Source organism: Staurois parvus, unplaced genomic scaffold (genome assembly GCF_062004578.1).
Source record: "Staurois parvus isolate SC_StPar_1 unplaced genomic scaffold, SC_StPar_1.0 ptg000350l, whole genome shotgun sequence".
Classification (NCBI taxonomy): Eukaryota; Metazoa; Chordata; class Amphibia; order Anura; family Ranidae; genus Staurois; species Staurois parvus.
In genome coordinates, this window is record NW_028318146.1 from 1392501 (window position 1) to 1420022 (window position 27522).

A 27522-nucleotide genomic window follows, 5' to 3' on the forward strand; every position below is an offset into this window, starting at 1 on the left:
GTCTCGACTGGCTCTGTGACATCAGTCAACAGTGGGCACTATCTGCATTCTTGTGATCCATAGGAGAAATATAGCCAAAAAAGCTAAAAAGCTAAAATAATAAATAAGTAAAATAATATTACATTACAGGAGATGACCAGAGACTGCAAACAGTCAGAGCAGAACAGTCGCACTGGAACAGTTGTTCCTCCGGGTACTCCTGTTTCCTCCCACACTCCAAAGACCGTTAATGGCCCTAAACTGGCTCTAGTGTGTGTATAATAAAAAAGCATCAGCAAACGAATGCTGTAACTCCTGTGCTTGAACAATGAGCTCCACAATGTCAGTAATCCCACATGGAGTACTTTTTGGGAATGCAAGCCTTGCTGCCCTCAATGGACCAGGGAAATCCAAAGGATCTGTGTTCAAAGAAACAAACAAAGGGCGCACGGGCCTAGCGCATTACCTTCTAAAAATGAGATTTATTGAATAAAAAGTAGTATACTCACAAAAGAATAAAATCAAAGGCACATCACAAAAAAGACAGCATGGTCCAATGTCCCTAGGTGGTGGCTGTTAGGGGACTGTAGGCCTCCAAGTTGCTGACGCATTTCGAGGCAGAACCTCTTCCTCAGAGCCAACTAGTGTGTGTATGACTGTGAGTTGGGACCTTAGATTGTAAGCTGCTTGAGGAAAGGGACTGATATGAATGTACAACATATCTGTAAAGTGCTGCAGAAATTGTCAGAGATATATAAATACCTGAAATAATAGTCAGGAGTTGACGTTTGTTTGGCTTGCTCCATAAAGACCGTGGTAGGGATCTGAGTGGTAGATTGTATTGGCGTATCCTTGCTTGCTTGTCATGCTGTAATATCCTAGTCGTGTTACCTTTTTAGATGATGGCTTTAGTAGCGGGCACATTATTGGACCTAGTGAAGAATCTTCGGGCATTTGCTGGAATCCTTGTGGTAAGTACCTTCATGCGGATTCACTTTCAAATATTGTTTGTTTGGCAGTTCTACATAGATGTAAAATGTAAATGAGAAAAAGCCTTTCCATATAAATGATTGGAGATTCTCAGATGTGAAGCTGCTTAAAGTGCACCTGTGCCCACCAGAGTAACCCTGAAGAAGTGAGCAGCTGACCATTGCCACCTTCCTGTCCTAATCATCCAGTAGAGCACACGGCTTGCACTGTAGTCATAGACCTCAGGTTATATGCTGGCTACCTTCAGGTGATTGGATGCTAGCAAAAACCTTTGCTAGGGCCAGGGGCGGACTGATAACTCATGGGGCCCAGGGCAATAGGGGATCATGGGGCCCCTGTGTCCTTGCCCAAACTCAAAAAAGCCTATGAAAAAGGTACCAGTGGCATCTCATGGGGCCCTCTACTGACCCCGGGCCCTCGGGCAGTGCTCGAGTTTCCAAATGGTCAGTCCGCCCCTAGCTAGGGCATTCCCTAGTGCATGCTTATATAGCCTCACCTACTCTGAGATATTCCAGGTTTATGCCAGTGTCTTTAGGTGATGGAACGCCTAGATCTAACTGCTTATGCTGGGCTATGTACAGTTTGCAGATCAGGACCCTCGGTTTTTACCCTGGGCACTGTACCCAGACCCCTCTGTGTGGGGCCACCTTGTAATGTTTGCTTCAGGCACTGTGCCCTGCATTAGGGGCTGTCACTGGTACACTGTTGCAATGCATGTAGGTAGCCTCAGGGTGCTTTTCATGTCCAGGACTATGGTCCATCTCTATGGTTCTCAGACCTCTGATGATCCTTTAGTGTTTTGACCACCATGATGGGCGACTTTGGACCCCTAATGGACTCAGTGACATGGATACGGTAACACAGTTTCCCTGTAAATAGACACCATGCAGTGGGAGGAGTGGCTGAGTTTGCCGCTGACAGAATACCAACCATCTATATAGCTAAAGTTGGGTGCTGCATGACCATGCAAAAAGGTGACTCCTGCAGGTAGAACTAGATTCTAACAAACAGTAGCATTGGTTAGTTGATCTACTTTTCTCTTTTTAGTGCATTTGGCAGGCACAGGCACACTTTAGATACCTGACAAGATAAAATAATGTGCAGCGCTAAAATAGGTAGATAAAAGCATCAAAACCAATCAAATAATATATGATATATAAATAGTTAATAAAGTGACTATCAGTGCATATAGGAATCCTGCGTTCATCAAGAATTCGGTGCCTTAAGGGATCTCTGGCACCCTTCCGGTTCACTTCAGAGGCCCCAGGATCCATACCCATCTTGTGAGGGATTCAACCCTATTCCTGCCCAGATTTGGATGACCTTGATGACATCAGGATTTTAATATACAAATGCGCATTTTATTATGCGTTCCGGTGAGTGCGCATTTCTCCCATACCTGATTGCACAAGCACCGAATTCTTGATGAACGCAGGATTCCTATATGCACTGATTATCACTTTATGAACTATTTATATATCATATATTATTTGATTGGTTTTGATGCTTTTATCTACCTATTTTAGCGCTGCACAGTATTTTATCTTGTCTGTTTGAGGTTTTTTGGTTACGTTGAGTGGTCAGCGGCTATTTAATCTTAAGTGCACTCACATATATTTTCTACACTTTAGATACCTGGCTAATCCACTCTTAACCGTTTCAATACCGTGTGATTTTACACCTTCCTGCCCAGGCCATTTTTCAGGTTTCAGCGCTCTCACACTTTGAATGACAATTGCGCGGTCATATAACACTGTACTCAAACTAAAATTTTATCATTTTCTTCACACAACTAGAGCTTTCTTTTGGTGGTATTTAATCACCGCTGGGATTTTTATTTTTTGCTAAATTAACAAAAAAAGACCAAACATTTTGAAAAAAAAACACATTTTTCTTTGTTTCTGTTATAAAAGTTTACAAATAAATAATTGTTCTTCATAAATTTAGGCCGAGATGTATTCTGCTACATGTCTTTGGTGAAAATAACCCAAATTAGGATGTATTTTTTAGTTTGTAGGAAAGTTATAGAGTTCACAAACTATGGTATAGATCTGAAAATTGATCAATCCTGAAGTACTGACGGCCAATCTAATTTCTTGAATGTCAGAACAGTACAGATATCCCCAAATGACCCCTTTTTGCAGAGTAGACAGTCCGACGTACTTCATAAGAGGCATGGCGAGTTTTTTGAAGTTGTATTTTTTTGTCATAATTTTTCAGAAAATGAAAAAATTAAAAAAATTATTTTCACTATTTTTTTTTTTTACATACTGTCACCAGTGCAGTACAGCGTCTTCATATAACTGGCATGGCGGTGAACATGGACACTGACTGGTGACAGTATGAAAAAAAAAAATATATATATATATATATATATTTTTTTTTAATTTTTTTATTATATTTAATTTTTTATTACATTTTTTTAAAGATTTTTTTTTCATATTTTACTATGACCAAAGTAGTACAATGTTACCATAGTAACATTGTACTACTTTGGGGGAGTGATCAGTATTTTATTTTTTTTTTTATACACAGTTTGCTTTTAGCAAAGAATTACTTTGCTATAAGCAAGCATTTAGCTGAATGAAATCGATTCATTCAGCTTTTTTTTTTTTTTTGTGCTTAGCTGTGATTTGGTCACAGCTAATCACATGACATGTGCATGTGACCTGCTGTGACCATTCACAGCTAGGCACTAGTATACAATGGATGGCATCATGAATGAAGCCATCCATTGTATACAACTATCATGTGACCTGCTGTGATTGGTCACAGCAGGTCACATGGTACCAGCTACGGGAGCCGGTACTCGGATCTGTCATCGGCCGTGTCCGAGGTGCTCGGCCCGTGACAGATCCCGTTGCTGCGCCGCTCTGCTGTGCCGCAAACTGCGCATGTGCGGGAGCACGCCAAATGGCGTGCACCCGGAATACAGGAGCGCATTTGAAGCCGCCAAACGGCCATTGGCCGGGCGGCTAATGGTTAAGAAGCCCATACATCAATCCTTCATTTTTCCTACTGGTTGAATAAATAAAATAAAGGACTTTATTCCCCCATGCACACATTTAATGTGGATGGAGGATCCTCCCTGCTGAGCTATTGTATTCTGACAGTGGGGGGGACTTATAGCGGAGCTCCACCCAAAAGGGCAAGTTCCTCTTTAAGGCTTTGTTTCCCGGTCCCCATTAAAGATTGGCACCCAAATTTGACAGATACCCGCTCCCACTTCTGCTGCGATCGCCTAGGAAGTTGTCCTCGCCCCCCCCCCCTGTAGTCTTTTGGGACACGTGACAGGTCCCAGAAGATTACAGGGTCATTCACAAAGCGCAGCGCTTCTCATGCATGCACAGTGGGCACCCAGCTGTGAAGCCGTAAACTGTCACATTCGGGTGCCCACACTGAAGATGCCGGCGCCAGGGAGAGAAGATGGCCGGAGAAACCAGCGGTGATGAGGACACCGCTGGACCCTGGGACAGGTAAGTGTCTGTATTTTAAATGTCAACAACTACAGTTTTTGTAGCTGTTGACTTCTATTTATTTTTTTTTAGATGGAACTCCGCTTTAACTATCATCAGAATACACAGATTAGCGCTGTCGGTTATAGCTGGGGGCGCTGATCAAGCGGGGAAAATCCAATAGGCTGCTCTTACAGAAGTCGATTGGTATATCGACTTCTGTAGAACCAGCCTGCCCATGCATGGATCCCTGCTGACCGTTCCGAATTTTGATTCATGTGTGGCTGGCTTTAGTACATGTAGTAGGACTAATTTCAGCTCTGGATTGTAGAGCTTGAATGTGTTTTGCTCACCTTTTGCTCGGCTGTCAATGCATGAACAATTTTGTCAGTTTATCTGAAAGTTCAAATAGTAAACAGGGTTGGTGGGACTTTGCATATACAGCTTCATAAACCTAACTGGTTTTTTTTTTCAGTCTGCTGTAATTTCCTTGGTTCGTGTGAGCCTGATGTTTTAGCTGGGGCATTAAGAGAAAACACAAATCTGACGTTCGGTTTAACCATCTCCCTATCCTTACACTTTCTGACTTGCTGTGTTTGTATTTAGGTGGTATACTATGTTTTTGCAATCATCGGTATTGACCTGTTTAGAGGTGTCTTGCCAAATCCAAGGAACACAAGGTAAACTGTAGTTGCAAAAATTGTTTCTTTTGAGCTGTAACCTATTTTGAAACTACTACCTTCTTGGACATAAAAAATGAATCTCGCTTTTTCTTGTGTAAATTTTTTTTAGTTCTCCAGCTAATGGGAACACCACCAATGAGACTGCACAGTGCGGGACCTTTGAGCAACTTGAGTATTGGCCGAACAACTTCGATGACTTTGCTGTAAGTCCTGCGACCATTTCTGCTTCTGTGACAGTGAAAGTTTCCCTTGGATCACCATTGCTACTTTGTGTTTCAGGCTGCTCTTGTGACACTGTGGAACGTGATGGTGGTGAATAACTGGCAGGTTTTCTTGGAAGCCTTTTCCAGATACACAAATCCGTAAGTAATGCTTCATAATATAACCACAATCAGGTTGAACGTGCAATAAATCAGCGGTGTCAAACTCTATTCATCAGCATAACGGATGTCCTCAAAGGGTTGGTTGTATCTGGTGCAGGATCTGTAGGAGGAGTTCTGTTCTCTCGGCTGCCCACTACTGAGACGGGGGGGGGGGGGGGGGGTATGGGGGCAGAGACCACCTCTCTGTTGCTACATGAAAAAGCGCAGGATTTGGCAAAGAAGTTCAGTCCTCTCTACTGCCGTCTACTGAGATAAGGTGGGGGTGAAGACAAGGGGGTGCTGCAGTTGCAGGAGAGGTGTGAGGGCCACATGAAATGGCCCAGGGGCCTTGTGTTTGACACATGTGCACTTAAGTATTTTTAACATTTTAAAATCTGGATTAACTCACTGATACCGATGATTTCATAACACTAGAGTCAGCTGGGTAACAGTTTTGAAGTAAATCAAGTTGTCTGAAGTCGCTACCAGCAGTACATACCAACACCATTCTGCACCGTGACCTGTAGTCCCCCAGGACAGAATTAAAACTCCATCAGCTGACTCAAAAAACTCAGCGTGGGCAGATAAGGCTCAGCGAAAGAGCAAGAAACATGGCCGCGGATACCTGACTGTCAGTTCACAGTCAAGAGGCGGCTCCCCCACCTCATGATGCCAACTGTGGCTGTAAATCCGACACTTTTCTTTGCTGACCTTAATTAGGAAAAGCCATGGGTGGGGGAAGAACTCCTTATATGCACTCCTATCACCACCTGCCCTTGCAGAGTTAAAGCGGAGTTCCACTCACACTGTAAAAAAATAAAAGTCAGCTACAAAAACTGTAGCTGCTGACTTTTAATAAACAGCCACTTACCTGTCCCTCGATCCCGCGGTGTTCCCCCCGCAACACCCATTTCACCTCACCAGCCGTCCTGTTATACAGGCGCCGGCATCTTCAGTGTGGGCACCCGGCTGTGACAGCTTGCGGTTTCACAACTGGGTACCCACTGAATGGCCCCCTGGTCTCCTGGGACCTGACACGTGTCTCAGAAGACTACGGGGAGGGGGGAACTGACTTGGTGTCACTGACATCCCCAGTGACACCAATACAGTGATCAGTGTTAATAAAAAGCACTGACACTGTACTAATGGCACTGGGCAGGAAGGGGTTAACATCTGGGGCGATCAAAGGGTTAACGGTGTGCTGTTTGCCGCCCTGTAGCAGTACTTCTGCTATAGGGCAGACTAGAAGCAGTTAATGTACGTGGTGAGAAGCTGTGTTTTACCCTGTAGAGCAAAGGAACAGGTACACTGTAAAGTCAAACCCACCTGCAATCTCTTTCTTTTGCTGTCTCAATGATTTAGTCAGCCATCAGGAGACAACTAAAATACCTGGTACTTTTGAGTATAGGAGAGCATATACTTTGCACCCCTGGCTGCCACATGACGGCAGCCACACCCAGTGCCATCCCATGGGGCTCTGAGCGTTCTTAGTCCTGCGTAAGCTCTGAGCGTTCCTAGTTCTGTGTAAGCTCTGAGCGTTCTTAGTCCTGTGTAAGTGCTGACAGTTTTTAGTCCTGTGTAAGCTCTGAGAGTTCTTAGTCCTGTGTAAGCTCTGAGCATTCCTAGTCCTGTGTAAGCTTTGAGCGTTCTTAGTCCTGTGTAAGCTCTGAGCGTTCTTAGTCCTGTGTAAGCGCTGAGAGTTCTTAGTCCTGTGTAAGCGCTGAGCGTTCTTAGTCCTGTGTAAGCTCTGAGAGTTCTTAGTCCTGTGTAAGCTCTGAGCGTTCCTAGTCCTGTGTAAGCTCTGAGCGTTCCTAGTCCTGTGTAAGCTCTGAGCGTTCCTAGTCCTGTGTAAGCTCTGAGCGTTCCTAGTCCTGTGTAAGCTCTGAGCGTTCCTAGTCCTGTGTAAGCTCTGAGCGTTCCTAGTCCTGTGTAAGCTCTGAGCGTTCCTAGTCCTGTGTAAGCTCTGAGCGTTCTCAGTCCTGTGTAAGCTCTGAGAGTTCTCAGTCCTGTGTAAGCTCTGAGCGTTCTCAGTCCTGTGTAAGCTCTGAGCGTTCTTAGTCCTGTGTAAGCTCTGAGAGTTCTTAGTCCTGTGTAAGCTCTGAGAGTTCTCAGTCCTGTGTAAGCTCTGAGCGTTCCTAGTCCTGTGTAAGCTCTGAGAGTTCTCAGTCCTGTGTAAGCTCTGAGCGTTCCTAGTCCTGTGTAAGCTCTGAGCGTTCTCAGTCCTGTGTAAGCTCTGAGCGTTCTTAGTCCTGTGTAAGCTCTGAGAGTTCTTAGTCCTGTGTAAGCTCTGAGAGTTCTCAGTCCTGTGTAAGCTCTGAGCGTACTTAGTCCTGTGTAAGCTCTGAGAGTTCTCAGTCCTGTGTAAGCTCTGAGCGTTCTTAGTCCTGTGTAAGCTCTGAGAGTTCTCAGTCCTGTGTAAGCTCTGAGCGTTCTTAGTCCTGTGTAAGCTCTGAGTTGTGTCTTACACATGGCATTCTACTCTATGCTCTTTGCTGCCAAGCAGAGAGGCAGTGCTGAGTGTAGCTGCTGGTGAGCCCTAATAGTGAGCCTGTAGCTTTATGTTGACCGTAGATGGGCAAATCTTATCTGATGTATAGAAACACAAGATCTACACTTCCCCATTCTGATAGTTGCCTGCCCAAACTTTAGAAAAACTTTATTTTGACTTGAGTGACTTTTTTTTTTTTCTTGGTTACTTGCAATGAAGGATTGTTCCCTTCAGAAAATGCAGAATGAGGATCACCCTTCATCAATCATAGAGAATTGCAGTGACTGGAACATCTGTATCCAATGGCAATTACTTTCTTTATTCGTCATTTACCTCAACCCAATGCTGAACTATATGTTTCTTATGTGTTTTATTTTCAGATGGTCGAAGTTGTACTTTGTGGCATGGTGGCTGGTGTCTTCTGTCATTTGGGTTAACCTCTTTGTTGCTTTGATTTTAGAGGTAAGTTGTCTCTTGTACTGGTTTATGTGGTACTTCTAAAGCTGGAGTCTGGAATTTCTTGAAAGGTTAAAGCGAAATGTGATATAAAATGATTTCTGACCTGAAAATGCAGTGTAACAAACGGTAATCAGATATCTGCTCCTTTTTTTTTTTTCATTTCAAATGAAAATAGATATCTGATTAGTTGTTAAGAGATGGGGTCACCTTTAGCAACATGTTACATCTTATAAATACAAAGAGAGTATCAGCCAGCGCTACTTCAAGACATAGCCGCTGGAACACCAAAGGTAACCAAAAGCAACCTTCAAATGTGAATATTAAAAGAAGGTGCAGCGCTAAACCACAGTATACATAATAAAGTGCAAAGTGATCACTAATATTTTTATCATAACCATCTGAGATAATAATTAAAAGAATAAATAAATAATTATGCTGTGTGAGGTATATCACCACCAGGTGATAATATATGGTGATAAATTGTCCCAAAAAAGACGTGAGGATCCTTTCAAGATCACAATCAACGTGTATGGATAACTGATCCAGGGGTGCCAGATGAAATGACTGAATAAGAAAAATGCACACTCACCAGAAGTGCGCTATAAACACGCATTTGAGATATTATCCTGTCTCATCAGGTATACTCAGGTCATCTGCTCACAGGTTTGGCCAGGTTCCAATACACCCTTAGGGTCCTTAGGTAGGTGTCACAGCGTCTGGTCACGTCTGTGTAAGGTTCTCTGGGGTCCCTTAGTATGTATCACCGCATTGGGTCATCACTTTAGAGGACTCTGCAAATGATGGCGCTCACAAGGAGAGCCCAATGAAGGACACCACATAGCGTGATAATGCATAAAATGGTGATTTTTATTTCCACAGAAAACAGGTAATATAAAGGTAAAAAACACACTGACCATTAATGTTCAGGATGGCCACCAGTGGTGGCGTGACATCTAGGATGCTGTAGCTCTGACGCGTTTCGTGCTAGGCACTTAGTCATAGGGTGCGGGCTTTATGATGATGTACCTCCACAGCAGAATTATTTATTTATTCTTTTAATTATCTTCGATGGTTATGATAAAAATATTAGTGATCACTTTGCACTTTATTATGTATACTGTCTTGGTTTAGCGCTGCACCTTCTTTTAATGTTACATCTTATACTTGTATTTTAGGTTTTAACATGTTGATAAGTACCAGCCCCCTCACCCCATACACCCCCCCCCCCTTCCACCTTTGACAGTGTGCTGGATTCCTCTATCCTGCAGCCATAGTTAGTCTGGCTGAAAAAAGACAAAAGTCCATCCAGTTCAACCATTAAAAAAAAAGTTATAATCCTACACCCACAATTGATCCAGAGGAAGGAAAAAACCCAGCAAAGCATGATCCAATTTACTCCTGCAGGGAAAAAAATTCCTTCCTGATCCCCCAAAAGGCAATCGGATATTCCCTGGATCAACTTTACCTATAAATGTTAGTATCCAGTTATATTCTGTGTATCTAAGAAACAATCCAGGACATTTTTAAAGCAATCCACTGAGCTAACCCAACTCTTGAGGGAGTCTATTCCACATTTTCACTGTAGTTTTTTTGTAGTTTGAACCACATCCAATCCGCATGACGTGCAATAACATTGCTTCCTATGGTGGCTGTTCACATATGTCTGGTGCAGATTCAGTGCGGTTTCTGAGCAGTGCAGTCCGGTTCAAGTGCGGATTACAGGCTATTGACTTCTATGGGAACCGTTTCTAAACCGCACATGTGTGAATAGGATAAAATCCTGAGCTAATCCTGTCCTGAACCTGATGTAAACCTGACATGAACCTGTGAACAGCTGCTGTATCAATTAGGTTTGAAACCTGAGCTTCAATCCGCACCGCACATGTGTGAATCGGCTCTTACACAGGTATATAAGACTTCACCATCTGTGTTTTTTTTCTTTAGAATTTTATCCACAAATGGGATCGCAGTTACAGGCACTCACTATCTGCAGCCCAGCAAGTAGAGTACCACATGACAGTCCAGCTGATGTTCAGGTGAGATGGGTAGCAGTCCTTTCATCTCCTGTCTGATACTGTAAAGCAAGTAAGGGAGATCATTCGTTTTGCAAATCATGTTGAATACTGTTTGTTCCATTATGCACAGGCTTTTGAAGTATCTGTTTTGATTAGCAGGAAATGTTCCTGTAATATGTTGGTCCTATATCCTAATAGTGTCTGCAATAGTAAATGTGTATTGTTCTATAGCGACCAGGCTGGGTTCACACTTGTGTGGTGCGGTATATCGCATGTGATTCGCACAGGAACCGCGCCGCATTCTTGTGGAAATCACATGTGAATTGTGTGCAGTGCGATTGGAGCCATATCTTGTTACTACCATAACCTACCACCAAAGAACAACCCAAAATACATTTTCCAGCTCTTGATGATCGCAGCGATACCATATATGTGTATGTTGTTTGTACCCGTAGTACAGCCCAGAAACAATAGTGCGCAATTTGTTGTTTGTGATATTTACCTAAAACACACTGACGCTAACTGACACCAAATTTTGTTTTTTAAATCCTCACCTTTGACCCTGGACTTTTGACCTTGACCCAAACACTTACCCTGGCACTGAACTAGATCAAACCTTGATCTAGGTATTTTTTTCTTTATTTTTTATTGTATTTTTTAATATTTATTTATCTTGTTTTTTTTTTTTTTACAAACATTTTTTCCCCCTCTATGCCAGGAGTTAGAGAAATATGATGTATCTCTCTCCTCCATTCATAGAGAGAACAAAAAACATAAGGGGGCCGGGCTGTACAGTGACTGATCACTGTGATAGCCAATCAGAGGCTAGAAATGTTGAAGGACCCTCTGCACACTGGTATATACCCTTTAAGCAGACTCTGCAATAAATAGGGATATTTAGTTCACACATATTGCAATACATGCTTAAGCTGGCCAACTGCGTCAAAGTAATCCCTCTATGGCCAGTCCTACTCTGCTCTGCCTACGCAATGCTACTGTGGACACAATGCTAGCATAGGGGAAAAGACACAATGGGGAGAGCTACCAGGTTCAGGTCTGACTACTGACCCAACAATACAACAAACAAGAGATCCCTGTGCTCAAATCCCAACAGCTAGTGCATGCATTTATCCATCAGGTGCTAAAGGGGTGTAACCAGATATTAACTCTAGAAATTAGCCAATCAGAGGCTATCACAGCGATGATGTGACCCGGAAATCGGGAGTCCTGGGTCCCGATCGTTAGATCGGGACCCGGGGCTCTCAGTGACACCGCAGTCTTTGTGCTGGGAGCGCGGCGTGCGCAAATATGCGGCCCCAAGGAAAAAAGCCCAGTTCTGTGAGACCGCATATTTGTGTTACGTCGGCGTCAGGGGGTTAAGGAAAAAAAAGTTTTCATTTTTTCTTTCTCTTCTTTTTGAAAAAATCCAGCAAACGATCGGTTGGGGGAACCAGAGGTGCAGGGGCTATCTGTAACCATCTCTCCTTTCTTTTGTATGGTGTAGTAGTAGCTTTACATGGAAAGCAGAGAACATGCTGCCTCAGATTTCTCATCACAAGAGCGGCAGAACTTGTAAAAAAAGGGCATCATCACCCCCAGGGGAAGAAGATGGCCTACAGTTGCAATCCCCTTGGGATTACGTGGAGTTTTGCATAATTGGGCATAAAATGTGCTCTGAATGTCATCTAAGTCACAACAATAGAAGAACACAGTCTGCTGAACATAATACTACACAAACATTAGATGTTGCCATGGTTTAATTGCACATAACATGTAAACATTCACAGTGCAGAGAGGAAAAAGTATGTGAGGCCCTAGCTTAATGACTTCTCCCAGAGCTAATTGGAGCCACGAGTGAGCCAACCTTGACTCCAATCAGTGTGATGATATTGGATGTGTTGCTGACAGCTGTCCTGCCCTTAAAAAACACACACCTGTTTTGGGTTTACTGGTTTCAAGAGGCACTGTCTGATGTGAACCATGCCTCGCAGAAAAGAGCTCTCAGAAGACCTACGATCAAGAATTGTTGACTTGCATGAAGCTGGAAAGGGTTACAAAAGTATCTCCAAAAGCCTTGATGTTCATGTGTCCACGGTAAAACAGACTGTCTACAAATGGAGAAAGTTTAGCACTGTTGCTACTCTCCCTAGGCGTGGTCGTCCTGTAAAAATGACTGCAAGAGCACAGCGCAGAATGCTGCATGAGGTAAAGAAGAATCCCAGAGTGTCAGCTAAAGACCTACAGAAATCTCTGGCACATGCTAACATTTTTGTTGACACATCTACAATAAGGAAAACATTAAACAAGAATGGAGTACATGGGAGGACACCACGGAGGAAGCCATTGCTGTCCAAAAAGAATATTGCAGCACGATTGAAGTTTGCAAAAGAGCACCTGGATGTTCCACAGCACTACTGGCAAAATATACTGTGGACAGATGAAACCAAGATTGAGTTGTTTGGGAAGAACACACAACACTATGTGTGGAGAAAAAATGGCACAGCACACCAACATCAAAACCTCATCCCCACTGTAAAACATGGCGGAGGGAGCATCATGGTTTGGGGCTGCTTTGCTGCCTCAGGGCCTGGACGGATTGTTGTCATTGATGGGAAAATGAATTCCAGAGTTTATCAAGACATTTTGCAGGAAAACGTACGACCATCTGTCTGCCAACTGAAGCTCCGCAGAGGATGGGTGATGCAACAGGACAATGACCCAAAGCATACAAGTAATTCAACAAAACAATGGCTGCAACAGCACAGAATACGCCTTCTGGAGTGGCCCAGTCCTGACCTCAACCCGATTGAAATGCTGTGGCATGACCTTAAGAGAGCGATTCACACCAGACATCCCAAGAATATTGCTACACTGAAACAGTTTTATGAAGAGGAGTGGTCCAAAATTACTCCAGATCGTTGTGCAGGTCTGATCTGCAACTACAGGAAACGTTTGGTTGAGGTTGTTGCTGCCAAAGGAGGGTCAACCAGTTATTAAGTCCAAAGGTTCACATACTTTTTCCTCCCTGCACTGTGAATGTTTACATGTTATGTGCAATTAAACCATGGCAACATCTAATGTTTGTGTAGTATTATGTTCAGCAGATTGTGTTCTTCTATTGTTGTGACTTAGATGACTTTCAGAGCACATTTTATGCCCAATTCATGCAAAACTCCACGTAATCCCAAGGGGTTCACATACTTTTTCTTGCAACTGTAAATACAGCTCTTCCTAGTGAGGGATCAGCTGCTCTTTCTTTCAGCATTTATTGGGGATGCAGGAGACCAAATGTATAGGCCCTGCCAGGTGAGGTTGGACACAGTTACATTTTAGATAGTGTAGTGTTTAATTTGCAAATTATCTTTCAGTTTTAATCCGCTAAATACGTTTTAGGTCCATCAAAAAAAAAGTAAAGACTTACAGCTGGTTTTCTTTAGAAAACAACCACAGTCTGAGCGGAACAGCCTGTCCGCTGCCAGCATGCTGTAGAGCAGGACCCCTCTGTCTGTGTGGAAGCATTAGTCTCTGTGTTGGGGTCCTTCACGCCCAATGTTAGGACAAATGCAGGCCATATATGGATCAAATTCTGAACGATTTTTTGTCTGAAAACATTGTTCGCTCAGTAATCCGATGGCGCCATCAATGATTTTGAAAATTGGCCGACCAAGTCATAAAGTTCACCCCATGTAACAGGTGACACTAATGTTCCTTCCAGGTCACGGCTCATGCGCATATTCTTTTCGGAAAAACGATCGTACGATATGACCATCATTAAGTTGAAAATTGGTCGTTTTTCACAAATTTTCCAACATGTCCAATCACCGAAAAGGGGAGGAGCCACGAAAATCGGCCCACTAACAGCGAAAATCGGCCGATTTATGCTTAGGTTCGATTTTCAGATGAAAAATCAGTCTAATTTTGACCCATGTATGGCCAGCCAAAGCTAGATCTCTCCAATCAGCAAAGCTCATACACCCTGCTGATTGGAGAGTTCCAGCTCTGTCTCTGCAGGGAATGCCAGACCTGTGCAGAGAAACCACTGCTTCCACACAAACAGCAAGGGTCCGTCTCTGCGGCAGAAGAGAGAGAGAGAACCTTCATAAAGTGAGTAAAGTTTTACTTTAATGCCCCGTACACACTATAAGAAAATCGGACGAAAATTTTCAGACGAGGACCAATCATCTGATAATCGAATCGTTGGTACGCAGCTTTCGAGAGCTGATCACAACAATTCGTGTGACAATATCCGAAGGGACAAGCGCAAAAATTTTTCTCGTACGATAGCAGATCGTACAATTTTCATTTAATTGGTTCAGTAGTCGTCCAGAAATACAATACAAATACATGACATCACTTTTCTTTCATATGAGAATTTTCGTATCTTTAGTAACCTTTTCACTTTCCATGTGAGACTAGCAGGCGAAAAAAACCTGGCGATTATTCGTCTGATATTCTCATCGTGTGTACGGGGCTTAAAGCGGAGCTCCACTCATCCTGTCAAAAAATAAAAGTCAGCAGCTACAAAAACTGTAGCTGCTGACTTTTAAAAATCAGTCACTTACCTGTCCCTCGGTCCCGTGGTGTGTCCCCCGCAGCTAATTTCACCAGCCGTCCTGTATTCCCGGAGGCCGGCATCATCATTGTGGGCACCCGGCTGTGACAGCTTGCGGCTTCACAGCTGGGTACCCACTGCACATGCGCGAGCAGCGCTGCACTTCATGAATGGTCCTGTAGTCTTCTGGGACCTGTCATGTGTCCCAAAAGACTACAGAGAGGGAGGGGGGAGGACACCTTTTTGCTTCCGATCGCCTAGGCGATCAGACTGGAATTAGGAGTGGGTACCTGTCAAATTCTGGTACCCGCTCCCCCCCCCCTCCCGCCCCCAAAGGTGCCAATCCTTAATGGGGAGCGGGGGGGAGCAGTGCTTAAAGCGGAACTTCCCCCTTTGGGCGGAGCTGCGCTTTAAGACCACTGTGTGTGTGGTTTTTTTTTGCGCTGTGTCCCTTGTGGGGCGTTCTTCCCTTTTACTCCCTTTTTTTAGAGAAACAGCAGAAAGTATGAGGAGATCTATTCAAAGCAAAAAAAATTTTTTTGCCAATTCTTAAGATTTCTCCTATGCCATTGACGACTCAAACATTTTGTATTTTATACATCTTAGGACACAGAGGACAGTATATTCATGACCAGGTGCGGACTGACAACTCATGGGGCCCCCCGGGAATACGGGATCATGGGGCCCCTGTGTTATTGCCCAAACTCAAAAAAGCCTATGAGAAAGGTACCATGGGGCTCCCTACTGACCTCGGGCCCTCGGGCAGTGCCCGAGTTTCCAAATGGTCAGTCCACCCCTCTTCATGACTATGCTGCCACCTTCGGGTGAATGGACACTGGACAAAAAAAAGGCAGGAAATGCTGCCCAGGCATAACCCCCTCCAAGCTCAGCCAAGCCTCTGTTTTTAGCTAGCTAGTCCTTAGATGACATAAATCCTGGCATGTTCTTACATCCTGGTGGGTCAGAGGCGGTCTCTATCTGTATTGTTCACTATGGCCAGCAGACCACTTCTGGGAGTGGGAGGGTTACGCAGGACTGGGCTTTGCTATTTACCGGGATCCAGTCATCTGGAGGTGGAGCACAACCCAATGGCCTAAGAATTAATGTAGAATTATAGTCAAAATGTTTTTTTGGTTTTTTTGTCAGATTTTGTTTTAACTATCTCTGTCCCATTTTCCTTCATCTCCCCTCTATTACTTTTCTGGGGACAACCCAAAATTTGGGGTTTTCTTTTACTTTCAATGATAATAGTAAACTTGAGGGGTGGGGGGGGGGGGGTACAGAGAGCAATAAAAACAGGTGTTTTTATCCCTCTCCACTCTATCCAAAATTACATAAAAAAAAAGTTTTCCCTTTAGTTATATTTTTATTTTTCTCTGTCCTGTGATGTACTCCAAGAAAGGGATTTTACAAGTAAGTCAAAAATCACATTTTACCATTTAAAGACAGTGGTCACCAGGACCAATAGTGAGGGGGATTTCTACAGCAGAGACACTGTTGGTATTTAAAAAAAAAACAAAAAACTGTCAGAGGTCTAACCCAGAGGTCTCCAAACTGCGGTCCTGGGGCACTTTTCCTCCCACTGATACAAGACGCTTTTCTTCTCACTGATACCAACAATGGGGCATAATTCCTGCAACTGACATCAGCAAACGGGCACTATTCTTCTCATTGACACCAACGATGAGGCACTATTCCTTCCACTGACACCAACAATAGAGCACTATTCCTCCCACTAATACCAATGATGGGGCACTATTCCTCCCACTAACACCAATGATGGGACACTATTCCTCCCACTGACACCAATGATAGGGCACAATTCCTTCCACTGACACCAATGATGGGGCACTGTTCCTCCCACTGATACCAATGATGGGGCACTATTCCTCCCACTGATACCAATGATGGGGCACTTTTCCTCCCACTGATACCAATGATGGGGCACTATTCCTCCCACTGACACCAATGATAGGGCACTATTCCTCCCACTGACACCAATGATAGGGCACTATTCCTCCCACTGACAGCAATGATAGGGCACTATTCCTCCCACTGACACCAATGATAGGGCACAATTCCTTCCACTGACACCAATGATGGGGCACTATTCCTCCCCTTGACACCAATGATAGGGCACAATTCCTTCCACTGACACCAATGATAGGGCACTATTCCTCCCACTGACACCAATCATAGGGCACTATTCCTCCCACTGACACCAATGATAGGGTACTATTCCTCCCCCTGATACCAATGATAGGGCATAATTCCTGCAACTGACATCAGCAAACGGGCACTATTCTTCTCATTGACACCAACGATGAGGCACTATTCCTTCCACTGACACCAACAATAGAGCACTATTCCTCCCACTAATACCAATGATGGGGCACTATTCCTCCCACTAACACCAATGATAGGGCACTATTCCTCCCACTGACAGCAATGATAGGGCACTATTCCTCCCACTGACACCAATGATAGGGCACAATTCCTTCCACTGACACCAATGATGGGGCACTATTCCTCCCCCTGACACCAATGATAGGGCACAATTCCTTCCACTGACACCAATGATAGGGCACTATTCCTTCCACTGACACCAATCATAGGGCACTATTCCTCCCACTGACACCAATGATAGGGTACTATTCCTCCCCACTGACACCAATGATAGGGTACTATTCCTCCCCCTGATACCAATGATAGGGCACAATTCCTTCCACTGACAGCAATGATAGGGCACGATCCCTCCCAATGATACCAATAATGGGGCACTATCCCTCCCACTGACACCAACAATGGGGCACTATCCCTCCCACTGACACCAACAATCGGGCACTATCCTCCCCACTGACACCAACAATGGGGCACTATTTCTCCCACTGACACCAATGATGGGGCTCTATTCCTCCCATTGACACCAATCACGGAGCACTATTCCTTCCACTGATTCCCAACAATAGAGCAATATTGCTTCCATTAACTCTAATCGTGGAACACTATTCCTTCCACTGACACCAATGATAGGGCACTAACTATGTATCTATGTACATTAACAGGGAAGACTTAGAAGAACCAACAGATGAAGAACTTCTGGACAGGTTGCATCATCACCCTCACCTTCATCTATCCAGATGACCTTCGTGGTGTACAGATAAGTGGGACCAAAGATGAGCATTTCCAGTCTAAGCTGCCAAAACAAGATAACCACTTGCTGCTTTTATTGATGTGGAAGTGATGTGAGGATTGTTACGCCTACAATGTACATTCCACTACAATCACTAAAGCCTCCCCCACTACACTAGTGCCTTATTCTGTCATCCGCCACACAGGCCTTTCATATGGACCTTTTTTATTGCTTGATGGTGCTTTGCTGCAGATGAGACTTTGATTTTACTCCAGGAATGACAAGGCGCCTTAATTTTTCCTCTTATGTATTTTCTGTTTTCAGGTCATTGTATCTTTTACTTAATATCTCGGGGGAATCTTCATACGTGTCACCTGTGTATAGCAGATCTAGCCGTTTGACAGATCAATCCTCCAGCCAAAACCAGTTATGGGAAGCCGGCAGTTTATACACCCAGCAGATGAATCCTGTATCTGGGAACGTCAGCAGAGATCTCCCCGCTGTCATTTTCTGCTGTTCACGGCACATTTTTCCTCAATGTTCCCCAGTTGATACCATATCCTCCATAAAATAAAACCATTAACAGTCCTGCAGGGAGAGTGGGACCCTCTTGAACCTGCTGCAACAGATGGGGTGGCCATTGAACTGTAACATTGTCAATTTATAGCTAAAGTCTGGGATTCTTGAAAAGTCTACTCTTTTAATGAGCTCCAACGCCTCCAACCCCCCTGCTTTGCAAGGGTTTAAACCATGGGTGTCCAAACTATGGCCCTCCAGGTGTTGAGGAACTGCAAATCCCATGAGGCCTTGCAAGACACTGCCTCTGGGTGTCTTGCCTGTGGACTTGTAGCACTTCAACAGCTGGAGGGCCATAATTTGGACACCCCTGGTTTAAAGCTTTAAACCAAGGGTGTCCAAACTATGGCCCTCCAGCTGTTGAAGTACTACAAGTACCATCATGCCTCTGCCTCTGGGTGTCTTGCTTGTGGATAACAAGTTCCAGCTCTCTTTTCCTTCACCTTTGCTGTCCTCATGTACGGGACTACCTGTCCTGCAATGTACTTGTTGATGGAACCTGTCAGGCTTTGAAAAGCATTTTAATGTCATGGAGTGACCTCCAGCCAGAGTATCTTGGAACACAGGCTTTGGGGGGACTAGTCATACTGGTGGAAGGTGCCTGCCAGGGTGAGGAAAAAGTTAAGTATTGGACCTCATTCCTCTTCCCCTAGACCTAACAGGCAAGGGTGGACTTTTCAAGAGTCCAGGTTCAGCTATAACCAGGGAAGTAATCAGCAAGGACGCCATTCTCAGCCAGCCACCATATCATGTGAGTAAGGATTGGTTTCAGCCTACATGTCTCCACCAAGAAATCACGGCTCTACCAAGAAATCACGGCTCCTGACACATTTCCCCTGCCCATTGGGGCTCAGTCATAGGGGGGAGCCTAGAGAAGAATAGAGACGTTTTATAAATATCTTTTGAAGTCCCTGAGAGACCTAGAAGTTCACTGGATCATTTTTAAATCTCCAGCATCTACCGGAAATCTGCATAACCGTATAGGGTGCACTGACCCTTTAAACGCCAACTTTCTGATTTGTATTTTTTTATTTTGATGTTGCAGGGCAGTGAAAGCTTCAGTTGTATATACAATGTGTAGTGTAGAATGGCCCTGTCCTTGTGTTAAAGGACATCCAGGAGACACCAAGCCAAGGGCGCTCTATTGCTTCCTCTACAAGGATAGACAGATTTGGTAACCAATAGTGCAGGAAGGGGTGCAGCCTTTTCACTGATTGCCTATAGGAAATCTCTAGTCTATAACTGGAAGTCCTTGAAGATACTGGCTGCGATTTAGCAACTATAAGGCCAACTCAAGTTCACATCACGGGTCACTTCTCACTTTCGCCCTGTGGTTGTATTTTCAGATTAGCAGAAGTACAGCTGTCCTTTATACAAATAGGAGAAATTCAGTAGGAAACCTGATTATGTGAGAATACAGGCGCCCACTGAGGCCACAGCTGGCTCCAGTAGTGGCTCAGTATGCAAAACTCACTGTAAAAAAATAAAATTCAGCAGCTACAAAAACTGTAACTGCTGACTTTTAAAAAAACAGCCACTAACCTGTCCCATGATCCCACGGTTCCCTCCCCACAGCCCGTTTCACCAGCCGTCTGGTGTTCCAGGTGCCGGCATCTTCAGTGTGGGCACCTGGCTGTGACAGCTTACGGCTTCACAGCCGGGTGCCCACTGCACATGCGTGAGAAGCGCTGCGCTTTGTGAATGGCCCCGTAGTCTCCTGGGACCTGTCACGTGTCCCAGAAGACTACGCGGAGGGGAGGGGGGGGGGGACAACTTCTGTTTCCGATCACTTAGGCGATCACAGCAGAAGTGGGAGCGAGTACCTGTCAAATTCCGAATTCGGGTACCCGCTCCCCAAAGGTGCCAATCCTTAATGGGGAGCGGGGGACCAGTCTTTAAAGCAGAACTTCCCCTTTTGGGTGGAACTCCGCTTTAAGGCATTTTATCATTTTGTCAGATTACATTCAGATTGTGCACAGGTTCCTGGATCTGTCCCTCAATCTCAGTCGGAATTTTAAGTGCATCCAGTAGCATTTGGAGAAACTCCACTTACAAGTGTACATGTTTCATGTGGACATCTGCAGATTTAATACAGGAATAATCACTCAGACATCATTCCTTAGCTCCACAGTTGTAATGAAATGAATCAGCTCATTGAGTATATTTTTACAATATTATTATTATTTTTTTTTTTTTACACTTCAAGAATATTTAAAGGGAATTGCCACTTCAAAGATTTTGTATTAGAGACCGAGTTTATTTTTTATTGCCTTTGGATAAAACAGATTTTTTTTTTTTACATAGCTTGCTGAAAATGTGTCTGTATTAAATTGTATTATACTGGGATTAGGGAAGGGGTCATGTGCAATGTTCAGTAGCCCATATATTTATTTCCCACTTGCCTGACTCCAGGTAATGAATACCTGATTGGTAGCTGTGGGTTACAGAATTGTTCACATTGTTACTATTGTCTGTTGTGCCTTATTAATTGAAGAAAATCTAAAACAAAGCCAATGGGGCATGCCTTAAAGCAGGGGTGTCAAACTGGCGGACATCCAGCTGTCGAAAAACTACAAGTCCCAGCATGCCTCTACCTTTGGGAGTCATGCTTGTAACTGTCAATCTTGCAATGCCTCATGGGACTTGTAGTTTGGCAACAGCTGGAGGGCCGCCAGTTTGACACCTGTGCCTTAATTTGGAAACCACCATGAGAGAGACTGCTGTTATTCTGCTGATTGCATGGCTGTCTTTGGCTTTATTCTTTGTTGCTGACTCAGGACAAGCATGCAACAGGTGAAGTCAGCTTTCAGTAATAAATCCTGACATAAATCCTGATCTGCATATCTGCTTAGAGTCAGTGACCCAAAGGTGTGAGGACCACGAGATCGGATGACAGTCACGTAACTAACATTTCTTGAAGAGATCAGCAATGGCAGCCTCCATGTTTGTCACTACAAGTTTCCCTTTAAGTGGAATCCTTGAATAACCTTAACTATTCTTAAAACTGCTCCCTCCCACCTCCTAACACATATGTTTACTAACCTGTGAAAGAAAGCGGGATACATTTCCAGGCTGCTCCAGTCCAGTCATGTGATCCGGCTCCCCTGTTTTAGCCAGTGCCACTGCAGGGGAGCAGAGGGAGCGCCAACAACCAATGAGCCTTTGAAGTCTATGGGTGGTGTCATGCACAGAGGCAGTACCAGCTGTTCCAGCGCTCTCCTCTCTCCCCTGCAGCTGACACGTGAGATCATGTGACTGGACCTGAGTGGCCTGAGAATAGGTAAGTATATTGATCTCTCTTACACATGGCAGTAAGCATGGGTGTTAGGAGGGTGGAGGGGACAGTTTTAAGAGTAGTTTAGTAGTTTGAGTTATCCCAGAATTCCACTTTAAAGCCCAACTCCAAGAATTAGAAAAAAAAAATTGACTCTTGCACGTGTTAAATGCTTATGTCTAGGGGTTCCAGGCACAATTGCTTTCCCTATTCCCCACTACAGCTGGATCCTCTGCTCTTTTTAAGCTCTGGTCTGTGATTGGTTCCTTGGCGTTCTCACGTACAGTGCAGGGCTATTACCTTTTGTGTGATGGCGGTGGTAAACGTAACTGCGGCCGGGAGTGCTTTGGGGGGGACCGGTCACACCTCTGGAGGAACCCTGCTGGAGCGTGGTATTTGTCTGTATTCCGACACCCCTAGACATAGTGAACATTCCTCCCGTAGAATTCTAGCGGGCCCCACTGTGAAGGTTGATTTTTTTTTTTTTGTTTTTGTTTTTTTCTCCTTTCTTTTTCCTTGGGATGGTCTTTAAGGAGACTGTTGCTTTCCCATTCAGGGTACAGTGACAGTGTATGACAACCCTTCCCACAGCAAAGTTATAATCCTTGATCTATGCCCTTGAGTAAGCCATGGTGCTGATACTTACCTGGGCAGATAACGTCACATGCCTGTATTTAGGCCTGGCGATTCGCTGCTCAGACCCTAGCACTGGGGTCATATACTCCTCAATACGTGGAAGCCATGCTCCATTGGAGAAACAGAGAACTCTTATGGGGTGGGAAGGCAAGTATGGAGCTAGGATAAGTAAATATACCTTGGTGCAGGAGGGGCTATTGGGAAACGCTGCTGTTTTGACCTGAATGGGCAGGAGACAATATCTGGTTGTTCTGGACCAGGGGCGGACTGACCATTTGGAAACTCGGGCACTGCCCGAGGGCCCGGGGTCAGTAGGGGGCCCCATTAGATGCCCCTGGTACCTTTTTCATAGGCTTTTTTGAGTTTGGGCAAGGACACACGGGCCCCATGATCCACTATTGCCCAGGGGCCCCATGAGTTGTCAGTCCGCTCCTGTTCTGGACTTCACTTTCCATCACCCAATAGTTTGACTGTTTTAATGGATGGACTCTCCTTTCATAATGAATTGTTTTATTGCCTTTCAGACAATCCAAATTATCCATCAAATGCATTTTCTCTTTCACCAAACCATGTTTTGTAGCACTTTAAACTGTTTTTCTTGCCTTTTAAAGTATGAGCAGCACTTTTTACACATTGAGGTTGTTACGAAAACCATAGTTCTTATCCAGGGATGATTGTTGTGTTTTTGTATCGGATCCTTTATACATGGGATTGTTTTGGACCAATGCATTGCAGTAAGAATTGAAGGTATCATTATTTGCACTTTTTGTTTTTAACCAAAATGATAAATAAAATTATTCCAAAGTATTTCTGGGTTGTTGATTTATATTTTGATTTGGTATGATTTGGCAAGTTGCAGTTTATTGTTGATCTGCGAGAGGGCTGACACTGATCTGAAGCCTAATCATAACTCCAGCTCTCCTGCCCTAACCCTGAGCCCAAGTGCAACCCTTTTCCTTACTTCGACACTAAAGCAGGCCATAGATGATACGATTTTCTTTTCTTACACAATGGAAGGAGTGAAGATTACTTGATTGACTAACTGTCTTGATGGGGGAGACCCTCTTGCAGCACTATTGTGCTCTGCCGACGGGGAGCCTTCCTGGCTGCCAGAACACAATGATCACTGCTGTCAAACAAAATGGAACAAGGAACACAGTTTTTCAGCTATCAGTTATCATCCTACACTCTGGCCCTAGGTTCACACCCAAGCGTCTTCTGCCATGCCGCATTTTGCAAAAATGCAGTACAGTCCATTTAACATGACTTTGTATGGGACAGGTTCACATCTCTGTGTTTTTCACCCAGTGCATCTATAGACTTCAATGGGAATGCTGCAGAAAAGCATGCATTGGGTTTTTGCCGCGTTTTTGATGCATTTTGCACTAAGCAACTTATTCACTCCCTTGTCATATCACGCCTCGACTATTGCAACTCCCTCCTCATTGGCCTACCTCATCGTAGGCTATCCCCCTCCAGTCTATCATGAATGCTGCAGCCAGACTCATCCACCTCACTAACCGTTCTGTATCTGCCACCCCTCTCTGCCAATCCCTCCACTGGCCTCCACTCAGTGTCCTCCACCCCTCTCTGCCAATCCCTCCACTGGCCTCCACTCAGTGTCCTCCACCACTCTCTGCCAATCCCTCCACTGGCTCCCAGTTGCCCAACGGATACAATTCAAAACACTAACAATGACGTATAAAGCCGTCCACAACACTGCCCCAAATTACATAACCGATCTTATCTCTAAATATCAACCAAACCGTACTCTACGCTCCTCACAAGACCTCCTACTCTCTAGCTCCCTTATCTCCTCCTCCCATGCTCATCTCCAAGACTTCTCCAGGGCGTCACCCATCCTCTGGAACTCCCTACCCCAATCTATCAGACTATCGCCTACTCTACTTACTTTTAGACGATCACTGAAAACCTATCTCTTCAGGGAAGCCTATCCCGCTCTCTGCTAATACTGGAATCCTCTACTCTTCCAACCACTCCATCCCCCACAGATATTACCTATTGGACCACTCACCCTTCCCTCCTAGATTGTAAGCTCCAAGGAGCAGGGCCCTCTTATCCCTCTTGTATTGAACTGTATTGTTACTGTATTGTCTCCCACTATAATGTAAAGCGCTGAGCAAACCGTTGGCGCTATATAAATCCTGTATAATAATATAATCATTTAGCGGTTTTTGTTTTTTTTTCCCATTTTTTTTTTATTTTTCTTGTTGCTAGGCAGATTTTAAACGCAAAATGCATCAAAAACGCAATGCAGAAACGCTTCGAACGCAACCTTCATAGGTGTGACCCTAGACTAATAGAAGAGATGGCCATTTGTAAAGTGAACATTCCATAGTTTGGACATTTGATGTGACTCTAGTCTATATTACTTTCTTCAGTGCTCACTGCTGTTGACTATAGAGGCCGACAGTAATCCCATGTAAACAATTGGACAGGCTGGTTGTACTGAAGTTGAATAATGGTTTCAACCAGCCTGCCCATAGATAGGTCAAATCTCAGCTGGTCCCAAGCCAAGATTGGATCCATCTATGGCCGGCGTAAGCCTGGCCCTTTGTCAAAATTCTAACATGCATTAGCAATGTGGTGTGAAGAGAGGCAGCCTCTCTGTTTTCTATTATATACCCCAACTCCAACCACAACCTTTAGGTTTAGATAGGGATTGTGAGGGGTCCAACTTCTGCTAGCCTGTTATTACTTTTGGTGTCCCCATGGAGAGATTCTGCACACTCTTTCCATCTCAGTGACACACCGTGTGATGTGACAAGGCATCATTAGGCCAAGTGGTTAAAAAAAAAATCTCTCTATTATGAAATAATAAAACCTGACATCTAATGGCTTCGCTACTTTCTTCAAAACGTAAAAAAAAAAATTTTCAACATTGTTCTTAGAAACATCATATACTGTATTGTGGGTAGCAGTTGTCTTTACTGTGTTCAATACATTATGGGGGGAGATTTACTAAAACTTTTGCACTCAGAAGCTGGTGCAGCTGTGCATGGCGGCCAATCAGCTTCTAACTTCAACTTGTTCAATTAAGCAACCTGGAATCTGATTGGTTTCTATGCAGAGCTGCTCCAGATTCTGCACTCTCCAGTTTCAGTAAAGTCCCCCTTATATGTCCAGAAGATTGTGGATCCCTTTTCTTCACACGTATATGAGTTTGTTGGATTCTTTTTCTAAACCATGGGTACCCTTCTGGAAAAGTTTTCCACAAGATTCTGGAGTTTCTGTAGAAATTAGCTAGAAGAGCATTTGTGAGGTCCGGTATGGATGTTGCACAGAACTGCATGTGAATCATAGTTACATAGTTAGTCTGGTTGAAAAAAGACAAAAGTCCATCCAGTTCAACCATAGAAAAAAAAGAAAAAATAGTTATAATCCTACACCCACAGTTGATCCAGAGGAAGGCAAAAAACCAGCAAAGCACGATCCAATTGCTCCTGCTGGGAAAAAAATTCCTTCCTGATCCCCCGAGAGGCAATCGGATATTCCCTGGATCAACTTTACCTATAAATGTTATATCCAGTTATATTCTGTGTATCTAAGAAACAATCCAGGACTTTTTTGAAGCAATCCACTGAGCTGGCCAGAAGCAACTCGTTCCTGTGCTACTCATATGAAGTTCCTAGCGTGAAATTCTACATTTAATAACATATGATCGAAAACCTTACACATTATACCTTACTCCAAAGACATGCTGGTAGGTTAATTGGATCCTTTAAAAAATTGCCCTAGTATGTGTATGTATGAATGTGAGTTAGGGACTGTAGATTGTACGCCCCTTGAGGGTTAGGGTCTGATGTGAATGTACAATATATATGTAAAGTGCTGTGTAAATTGATGGCGCTATATAAGTACCTGAAATAAATAAATACAATTATTAAACTGATAAAACACTGTAGTGTAGAGATGAATAAAGCATACAGCAGAAGTTTCAAAAAGCCTGACACTCATGAAAGTGTTGGATGTAATAGACACATACAGTGCCAACATCTCTGCAATGCAGAAGTGTGTTTTTCCAAAGAGAAGCATGGCCAAAGCTTTTTAGTCATACTTCTCTTGTCCTTCACAGGGGTGCACTTACTTTTGCTCTCCTGTTACCCAAAATTTGCCAGCAGTGGTCTAAGGCTCACTGTCCACATATGTCACAGAGCCACTTTAGGCTCTGGAAGGGTCCCAACCATATTGTCAGGTTGACAGCTGGCTCTGGCTCTCAGTGTGCGGTTGAAAGCCAAAGCCAGCTGTGTCCACCCCCTCACCAACCTGGTGCTTCATAGAGTGCTGGAGGGGCAGAGCAGAGGCGGTGACTGACAGTCACTGCTCTCTGTTCAGTGAACACTGAGAACTGAGCAATCAGTGGTCATGTGATCACTCAGTTCTCAGGCTTAAAGCCAGTGGGGGACAGCTGCAGCACCAAACCAATGCTGCAGCATGGAGGAGAGTATGTGTGTTTTTATTTATACACAACACCATACCTATCCTTTTAACCACTTGCCCTCCACCCTATAGTAGAAATACTGCTACAAGGTGGCAGGGCTGTGCAAAATCACGCATATATACATGATTTGCATTTCCAGGTAGGGGGCGCGCACCCGTCACCCTACCTTCGCGGTTACAGATATCAATCACCAGGTCCCGACTGGCAATCGTCAGGGAAACAACACAAGTCTCTCCCCTGTCAGCATGGACATGCTGCTTTGTATCTCTTTGCACAACACAGCAATACAAAGCAGCATGTCTCCCTAGTAAAACAGCACACAGTTAACCTTTTGATCGCCCCAGATGTTAACCCCTTCCTGCCCAGTGCCATTAGTACAGTGTCAGTGCTTTTTATTAGCACCAATCACTGTATTAGTGTCACTGGGGATGTCCGTGGCCGTTAGGCAATTCTCACCC

General features: G+C 44.2%; 1 protein-coding gene across 1 annotated transcript in view; it reads left to right on the top strand.

Moving 5' to 3' along the window:
* Positions 1-23409, top strand: part of TPCN2 (two pore segment channel 2) — a 76408-nt gene extending 52999 nt beyond the window's left edge. Inside the window, exons 19-25 of the mRNA XM_089684572.1 lie at positions 879-950; positions 5031-5104; positions 5217-5310; positions 5387-5469; positions 8338-8419; positions 10361-10452; positions 18049-23409. Coding sequence (XP_089540698.1) covers positions 879-950; positions 5031-5104; positions 5217-5310; positions 5387-5469; positions 8338-8419; positions 10361-10452; positions 18049-18127 — 576 coding nt within the window. The 3' untranslated portion in view covers positions 18128-23409. The remainder of the gene's footprint in view (positions 1-878; positions 951-5030; positions 5105-5216; positions 5311-5386; positions 5470-8337; positions 8420-10360; positions 10453-18048) is intronic.
* Positions 23410-27522: the final 4113 nt, after the last annotated feature.